The 9,586-nt window shown below is 41.6% G+C and overlaps 1 protein-coding gene across 1 annotated transcript in view; it reads right to left on the minus strand.

Moving 5' to 3' along the window:
• The window catches only part of rev3l (REV3 like, DNA directed polymerase zeta catalytic subunit), a 93,482-nt gene that overhangs the window by 10,029 nt on the left and 73,867 nt on the right, over positions 1 to 9,586 (minus strand). The window contains exons 14-23 of the mRNA XM_042503379.1: positions 8,627 to 9,537; positions 7,467 to 7,552; positions 7,176 to 7,301; positions 4,790 to 4,982; positions 4,508 to 4,619; positions 4,062 to 4,177; positions 2,686 to 2,804; positions 1,489 to 1,607; positions 1,154 to 1,295; positions 744 to 988 (exon numbers count right to left, since the gene is read on the minus strand). Coding sequence (XP_042359313.1) covers positions 744 to 988; positions 1,154 to 1,295; positions 1,489 to 1,607; positions 2,686 to 2,804; positions 4,062 to 4,177; positions 4,508 to 4,619; positions 4,790 to 4,982; positions 7,176 to 7,301; positions 7,467 to 7,552; positions 8,627 to 9,537 — 2,169 coding nt within the window. The remainder of the gene's footprint in view (positions 1 to 743; positions 989 to 1,153; positions 1,296 to 1,488; positions 1,608 to 2,685; positions 2,805 to 4,061; positions 4,178 to 4,507; positions 4,620 to 4,789; positions 4,983 to 7,175; positions 7,302 to 7,466; positions 7,553 to 8,626; positions 9,538 to 9,586) is intronic.

Here is a 9,586-nt window from a genome sequence, read left to right on the forward strand (position 1 = left end):
AATCTAAAAAACTGAGTCAGGGTGGGACTAAAATAAGCGTTAAAAGGGCTTCAACTAATGATCAGGGTTCCCACAGTCATACAATTTTTAAAAAAACTATACGAAAAGTATGCTCCTACAAATGCTGCTATAATTTAAGATGAAACCAGGACAATACATACTGTGTGGCTGTCACAGCAATATTTCAAATTCACTATGAGAATGTAGCAAAAAAGTGAATGACAGGCATGATAAGCAAAAAAAAAAAACAAAAAAAACCAACCAAACTGTATTGTATAAAATGGTTGTGGATCAATCAATAACTAAAAAAAACAACTACTGCCTGAGGTACTGCAGCTGATTTGGATTCTCAAATTTCCAGCTTCCCTCCAGCTAATTTGCCACTTTCTACTCTGCAGAGAATGACGAGCACAAAGCCAGTGTCTGTCTGCCAGGCACAACTCTTTTTTTTTCTATTACCTTGGAGTAGTAGACATATGCATGTTTGGGGAAAAAAGTGTTCATGGCTCCTGCTGTTGCTATGCAACTACAATAATCCTGGTGAAAAAAACTGAAATGTATCCTAAGTTGCAGCACGCTCTGCTCTGAGCTGTGAACATCATGCAGAGCTCTCAGTGTGTCTGTTCCATTAAAAATAATGAGGGAAGGAAGGCAGCGCTGGAGGGAGACCTTCCTGGCAGACGTACAACCTAAGCCAGTTGGCGTGCACGCTGTAGGTGTGCATGAGCCTGTCATGTCCTTACGTTCCCAGGCTGTCCACGTGTCCGAGGCAGGTGGAGAAGCAGTAGTTGTACGCGATGACAATGGAGGGGTAGAGCGACTGGAAGTCCAGAACAATAACTGAGTTACTGTAGAAACGAGACTCCGGCTCCATCACCAGGGGAATGCACTGCGGCGCCCTCTGCTGAGCTCGCTGCTGGATGCTGGGGGTCACTGGGATGTAGTTCAGCGGCTTGGCCACACGCAGCATCATGGACTCAACGCGGTACTGAAGGAGAAGAACATGAGACAAACACAGTTGTAACTTGGATACTTTCATCTCTCACTGATCAGGGCCAGGGTCACCAGTGTAACCTCTCATAATAACAGCTTTCAGGCTACAGCGCAGACCAGAAGAAGAACTCCAGAATATGTGACGTGTGTGCGTTTGTACCTGTGATCCTCGGGTCAGAACGTGAAAGAACTGAATCCCAAATAATCTGGCCAGCTCGCTGGTTCTGCCGATGATGTCATTCTGCTGTAAAAGCTGCATGGTGCCGCGCACGCGACTCACGTAGTGGTCAACCATCTTCCACCTAACATAAACACAAGAGCACAGCAGCGTAATCATTGAATTACTTTGTTTTTTTGACCAGTTACGGCCAAGCCACAGGTTGTGCTGATTCACGTACAAATAGAGAGAGAATGAGCTGTGTGGTTTTGAAAAATAATCACAATGTCACATTACTTTAAAATTTTTGATGAAGCGTGTTTTGTTTTGGCACAAACCTGTAGAGGTGGGTGTTGTGGTCAAACCAGTCTGACAGTGTGCGGGGGCTGTACAGGGGGAAGCGCTGGTGGAGGACATGGAAGGCCACGTTCTCAAAACTGTAGTTGTTCAACGCCGCCTGCAGGGGGAAGTAAAAACAAGATCTTAGACCTTTTCCTCAAGGCTGCCATGGCTGTGTAGAAGAGGCCAGAAATGAATAAAAGACGATGCCTCTTAAGTTTCATAAAATGTCACCAGGGTTCCCGCACATTTTTCTGGACAAAAATTCCAACGTTTTCTATGAATCTTTGAGGACCTATAATAAAGTTTTTTTTCTTGCCCCACTTGCCAAGTGTTTTTTTTTTTGAACAGATCAGATTCAAACAGAATTTCAGCTACCTGGCATACAGAGAGAGAGAGACGACCCCCACGACCATATCAAAGCTACGTTAAGTCACCAGCTACAAAAAATAAATTTATCGTCATGTTACATTATGTGAAAGGTCATCCACATAAGATCACTGAGAGAATCTCATTCTACAACACAAGTTTTCAAGACTTTTCCAAAACCTTCACTCATTTTGAGTAATTCTGTGACTTTTTTCAGGTTGGAAAAATGTGAATGTGAAATTACAGGTTTTCCATGACCATGTGAGCCCTGTGTTACTGAAATTAGGTGTAATTCCTCAAAATTCATCCAAAATCTTTAGCCAACAGGTAATACCATTACACATCAATTTATTTACTGGCCACTAAAGGTCAATAAAGGTCGCATGTGCTGAAAGTCAGAAAAATTGTGTGCTGTAAGTCAGAAAAATTGCATTTCAGGTCGAAGAGCATCTGAGCTTATAGCCTGCAGCTAAAGAAATGACTGGTACTAAGCAGACATCAGGAGAAAACACCAAACAATGGCCATCCACAAAGTACATTTAAAAAAACAAGAGAAACCAAATTGGATATGTGGAGGCAATGTAAAAAAAGATTAAAATTGATTTTAGATAAATATGTTTAGCATATTTTGCCAATATGCAGTGCAAAGATTCTATTTCATAGTGCAGGAATAAATAACACCCAATATAAAAAATTCATGTGGCGTAAGTGCTCTCTGCAACTGAAATAAATCTAACAGTGGCGGGGCGTCTGCCTGAAAGGAGAGAGGAACAAGGGAAAGGAGGTCACAAGCTAAAGGGGGGTGAAGGTCACGCCGGGACACCTGCCTCGGTCTTCATCACCCTCCACAGGTTGAGGGTGATGCGTCCGATGATGTTGATCTCTGTCATGGTGTCGGCTCCGTACTCATCCCTGTCTGCAGCGAAGCGGTTCTCTTTGGAGTCACCTGAGGACACGCAGAGCCAGACAGACAGCCAATTACAGAGGAGGAGGGGAGCTGCCAGAGGCTCTCCACTCAGCCACTATTACTACTCTACACACACATACACACACACACACACACACACACACACACACACACACACACACACACACACACACTCTTTCACACACGCAGGAAAACACCCAAACACACTCAGATTCACACACTCAAACACCCACACATCTGTGCTCTCGTGCACATGCACACACACAGACACACACACAGACACACACACACACACACCTGTTTGTACTTACAGTACTACAGTGTGTACATGCACACACACGCTCACACACTCTTTCTCTTGACCTGGATTTAATGGCTTCCTTCAGACTGCAATAAGGAAATGCTAAAAACAAACGCTTGCCAGAGAAGAAAATAAAAGAGCTCTCACACACTCAGTCCGAGAGGACTTCCTGACTTTCAGCAGCTGTACTATAACTGTCACAATCAATAAACAACCAATAATTACTACTGCAAAATCCTGCACATGATCAATAAGCAGCTATGAGCAGAGCAAGAGCCGGTGATAATGTATGGATTCACAAAGATGTGGCACAGCCTCCTTTAACCCTTCGGACCCTGAGCAAATGGGGTTGATTTCTTTTAAAAACATGCAGCAAAGGCAATAAAAATGTAATAAGACAGAAAATTAACAAGTAAAAAAAAGTTATAAGAAAATTACCTGAAAAATAGTTATGAATAATAATAAGTAAAATATAGAAACCTTGTTTTGATAATTTTCTAATAAACCCTCCCTACTTTTTAAAAACTTATTTTCAGGCCATTTTCTTTTACTAATTTCTCACAATTTGTCACATTTCTTGCCAAGTTGAAAGAAATCAAACCAACTTTTTCAGGTTTCAAAGGGCTAAATAGCTTGTGAAGGGCATCTGAAGGCAGCACAAGAAATCTGATGTCCAACCAGTTTTTAAAGGGTTAAACTATGGAATACTGTGAAACACAGGGTTTCACAAGGAAATGTAAGGTGCCTAAAAGCAGCCAGAAATTTCCAACTGTCCTCATAGCTCAGTGTTGCAGTTTTTTTTCTAGTGAGCTGTGATTAAATCGCAATATGTATCTTTGAGACAAATTGTCTATCGAGACCAAACAATTCTTTTCCATATGAACGATCTGTTTTCACCTCTGATTTCTTCCTCACACTTGCACATTAACTGTTAAAGGAGCTAATGTCCCTGCTGTGGTCACAGTCACACGTACCTGGCACTCGTGACAGCTGCTGACACAGGTCCATTCCGAGCGCTGCAGCCCGCTGGAGGAGGTAGCCCCAAGAACGCATCTGCACCTCGTAACCCACCAGGATGTCTGGGTCAAACCTGACGAACACAGGCGTGTTGGAGCTAAGGTTAGCATTTCATAAGACTAACGATGCTTTAAAAATCATACATGTTATTTCTGTCTTTGCCTCTAGTTATGAGCATGGATTTTTTAAATATGTTTTTTAATATATAAGTAAAGAAGTAAATTCAAGGTCTCTTTCAGAGAGTGACGTTCTATCACAATTTGCTGTTAACAACGTGAAATAACCCACTCATTACAGAGCTGTGCTAACACCTGCTCTCACACACACACACACACACACACACACACACACACACACACACACACACACACACACACACACACACACACACACACACACACACCTCCTCATGATGGTGATGAGCTCCTGAAACAGCATCTTCTCATCAGCGGTGTATGTCACCTGCAGCCCAGAGACGCCTGACCTGACCAGCAGGGGCGCCGTTTCTCTGTGACCTGCAGAGGCGTGTAAACAGACTGATCAGCGTGACAGCACACAGACAACATCACGTTATTATATGAACAACCCACGATAACAATGCTGCCCACTTAGAATTAAATAATGCTACAGGATAACATCTTAGTACAAATATCCTCTTTTACAGCAGAATAAAGTGAGTCTTCACCTTGGTCACAACTTTGATGGTCTTTGTCCACCACGATGGCACCCGTCAGCTGGGTGCCATCGACGTCTGGCAGGGGAGCATCAGAACTGAGGCAATAGAATAAGGCACATATGGGGTCAAACTCGGGGTCAGGCTCAAGGTCACGCCTGGTCCTTGCATGGAGCTCCATGCCCATCAGTGTTAGGTACTGGACCTAAGGGGGAAGACAGAAAGCAATGTTGTTTTAAAAGAAACTACATGATTGATTGATTGATTTAATTCGATTATTGTGTCATGCATAAACAATATGCCCAGCCCAAAGGGGCTTACACAATTACTTCTTTGTGGTTGACAGCCTCGACGAACCAGTCAAGTTGCAGTTACAGTTTGCATCGATGTATGTGAAAACATGGATGCTTCACACACAACTTCCTCCAGGCTGCACAATCAGCACAGTTTCAAAGTGGATACCCAAAATTAGTGTCACCAGTTCAGTATCTGATCAAATGTCTCCCCTTCTGTTACAGAATTATGATGCTGAATAATGACCAGAAAAGTGTTTTTGCAAAACATTATGATATCCTCTGCGATGTTTGTGTGAAATACTGTCATAATTAGTGCACGAATTCTTGAGGTATGGCCAAAAACATGTTTTGTGAGGTCACACTGACCTTTGACCACCACATTCTAACCTGTTTGTTCATTCATAATTCAATATGGGCGTTTGTGCCAAATTTGAAGGAATTCCTCAAGGCGTTCTTAAGATATCACATGCACTAGTATGAAACATACACAAGGTCACAGTGACCTTTGGCTTCTAAAATCTGATTAGTTCATCTTTGAGCCCAAGTGGAAGTTTGAAAAAAATCCCCTCAGAGTCTTCCATGTTCATGAGTATGAGAGGGATGCAAGGTCACATTAACCTTGACCTTTAACCACTAAAATGTAATCAGTTCATTGTTGAGTTCAAGTGGACATTAGGGCCAAATTTGAAGAATTTTCCTTTAAGGCACACTTGACATATCGGTTCATGAGAATGGGATAGACGACTGTACCTACAAACCGAAAACACGATGCTTCCCGCTCCAGCTATCGGCAGTACAGAGAAAAAAAATCAATGTAAATCCATGCTCTTTAGACATTTATTTTGTGGGATTGGTGTTTGTTATCACAGAAAAGAATGAAGACTGAAAACTCTTCTTTAAAAAGCACATCATGCCCATATTTTATTTTTCCAGTAGTTGTCTTTTCTGAGTTTTTTCGTTATATTTGCCAGAGTACTGTGGCCTTCAATATTTCACCCCTTGCTAATGACTGCCTGCTATTTTGGTGACAGCCTAATTGAAGCATATTTAACGAATGCATTCACTCCAAGTCTCTTTGGATGAGAGCATCCATTAAATGGCAGGAATATGGAGTGTTATTCCTAATAGACTGTAGAGGCTCCATGGAGGATGGGATTCAGTGGTGAAACTCGGCCACTTAAATATTATTTTGCATTTCAAGAGATACTCGAGTCCTGAATCCTGCCAAATTTCCTCTCCAGTGTTTTCCCATATCCTCTGACGTCTTCTCGGCTTTCCCTCCACTACAAAAAAAACAGGTGCAGCAGAGAGCAACACCAGGTCCCACAGACCAACACTAGACAGTTCAGAAAAATTTAAAACAAAAAGCCTTACTTGGGATTTTATTTCTAATACAGCTCTGGTTTATGTCTGATTGCCTGGAACATTTTGGATTTGCTCAGCAACTAATCTTGATCAGATTTGTCATCTTTCCTTGTTTTTACTAGCAAGGATGCTTGTCGTAAACATTCAAGTAGCAGACTTCAAATGTTTTGGATGGAACTTGCCGTTACGTTCAAGACTTAAAATGCTGAACAAAATGATTGTATCAGTTGTCGCTAATAAAAAAATGTCTGTGAAAGTAATTCCTAGCCTTGCACGAAAATACTTGAAATGTCACAGTTGCACACAAATTTCCAAAGTTGGAATAAAAGTTTTACCTCAGTTGGTGCTGTCCTTTTTTGTCTTCATGACGTTCCAATAAAATCAGTCGTGTTTTATAATATCATAAATCAGTCTCGGCTCGGCAGGAGCAGGATGGGAAATAATCTCAAAAGGAATCTGGTTGTATTTCTGTAAATAGTGACACTGCGAGATCCCCTGTCTTTGAAAAATTTGATCGTGTGTAACTTAAAAGTCACATTGTTTTAAAATGCGAGAGGTTGTCAGACTTGAAAAGTTTCTATACACGGCCAAAGATAATCTGAAAAATACTTTTTGATTCAGTAAGCACATTAGACAAAATTCTTTATAACTCCAACCTTAAATATTAGACTGATATAACCTTCTGCCCTAAAAGAGCAAAAACAGACAGAGTGTAAGAAAAGGCTGCGGCAGCTCACCTCATGCAGAGCTTTGGCATCCTGCAGGTTTTGCATGCTGATCTTGAAGCCGTAAGAGTTGGCTATGCTGGGCCCTTCGATCTGAGAGTTTTCTTTCTTTGGCACATTCAAAGCAGCAAACTGGTTCTGTGGAAGACAAAGAGCACACAAGACACAGACAGCTTGATGAATGAGACAACACAGGCACATGTACAGGAGACACTCTCCAGGCACAGCTCTACAGTGGTATTAACGTCTGTGGTCTCTGATGTGGTGAGACGTTAAAAACAAAATCAACACCCGTGGTCTGACCTTCATCTGTGTGGTCAGTAACACTCGTCTCAAAGGGTCCGCTTGGCTTCTCCTCCTCTGCTGGAGTCTCTGGGAAACTGGATCCTCTGCAGCAGCAATAAGAACAGGAAGAGCAAAGTAACTGTGAATACTGATAACAAGACTGCATGTTGAACATTTGACCAAACTAGAGAACATTTCAATGTGATACAAGAAACTTCCGACACACCTTTTCAGATGGCAGGTGCACAGTGGTATTCAAATTCTAAAATCCTAAAAATACTCTGTTACAAGTCAAAGTCCTGCATTGAAAATGTTGCTGAAGTACAATAAAGAAAGTGTACATAAAATGTTAAAATTATCCATTTCAGAAAAATTGAAAAATAAATAACTACAAAATTATAAATAAAATGAAATGTCTATCAAAAATTAGTTTACAGCTTACTGATTTTCTCTGTTTCCTGATTGATTAACCTGTTAACAACTGAATGAACATACATTTTTGCTGTGCTGCGTTTAAACGCCTTCAACTAGCATATAATATAATCCACTGACATCTGAGAAAACTGGTTTTTAGCTGGTTTGAAACAAATCGATCTGAAAATTATTAGGCGGGCAAAGGATTATTAGATATTATTATAAAAAAAGAAAAAAAGAAAAATGTATAGAAAACTATATTTATAATTCTCTTGATATTATATATTCAAATTTATGTTATAGAAAAAAAGAAAAAAGTTAATTGTTTTAGAACCTTCTTAAGGTTCCCTTTCTTGTCCTTTTTTTGGTTTGTTTTTTACTTTTCTCTTTTTACCCCCTTATTTCAGGTAATTTTCTTGTAACTTTTCACTTGCGTATCTCTTGCTAATTTTAGGGCCATTTCTTGTTAAGTTGCTCGTCCTAACTAATTATTTCTTATTTCTTATTCTTTCTTTGGGTACTTGTCGTGTCTGTTGGATAGTTTCATTTATAACAAAAACATTGTATTTTACAAGTGCTTCTTACACTTTTTTTTTTAAAGCAAAAATCTTAATTGTAATAAAATAGTAAAGTATAAAAAATAATATTTTCCTCTCGAAGTACCTCAAATTCATACCATCGTACAACACTTGAGTAAATGTACTCGTCACATTCCATGATTGCAGATACAGATTACAGGCAGAATGAACCAGCTGTTTTCTTACCCTCAGATATGGGCGTGCTGCATACTGGCTCCAGATCCTCCCTGCTTCTCCGTCTCCTTCTTAAAAAGGGGGTGCTGTGGAGGAGATGGGGACTCGTCCTTCCTTCTTCCTTGTTACTGGCATGGAGGAGCAAGGGACTGAGATTCTGCCCTAATCTCTCCGTGGAGTTAGAGAGCCTCGGTGACAGTGGTTCTGGAGAGTTTTCACTTTGCCTGTTTTCGCTGAGTCGGTCGGGCCCCGAGGGGCTGGGCTGACAGGACTCCTGCCAGGGAGGCAATTCTGGGGACTCTGGAGAGGTGCTTTTATCATCATCATCATCATCATCAACATCATCATGTTTTCTTCCACCCTCCTGCTCAGTATCCACACTGCCTTCATCTGAAACTGGACTCAGCTCTGTGGATTTACAGACTGTATTGTCCAGGGGAGGTATGATTAAGGACAGATTGCATTTCTTTCTCCTTTGCGTCCTGATGCTGGAGAGTCTCTCGCAAAGCTCAACCTTCACTGCAGGACAGCTGGAAGCAGCTGTCTGCTCAGTTCTTTCTGAGTTCCCCTCCATATCCGGTCCGACCCTTCCCTTCTTCAGCAGTCCTTTCTGTAAACTCTCGTACTGTTTCCTGGCTTCCAGCCACAGCTGCACGCGCTCTCTGCTGGGTGGGTTCTTGCAGGGCAGGAGAATGACCTTCTTGTCACTGGCTGAGGACGAGTCAAGCTCGGCCTCTTTATTTGCCTCTGAGGCCTCAGCTCCCCGGGCTTGGGAAGATGAAGTAATAGTGACTGCAGGGTGCGTCATGGCTGAGAAGGCCGTCTTCCAGAAATGGAGGCCCTCCAAAGACAGATCACCACTGAACTCCGCAAGCTCCTTAGCCAGCCTGGTACGCACTGTTAACTTACGGCCGCCAACCTCCCTAAAGAGACAGGGGAATGTGATTAAATGACATATAAACATTTATCAAT

The sequence above is a fragment of the Plectropomus leopardus genome, chromosome 16 (genome assembly GCF_008729295.1).
Source record: "Plectropomus leopardus isolate mb chromosome 16, YSFRI_Pleo_2.0, whole genome shotgun sequence".
Classification (NCBI taxonomy): Eukaryota; Metazoa; Chordata; class Actinopteri; order Perciformes; family Serranidae; genus Plectropomus; species Plectropomus leopardus.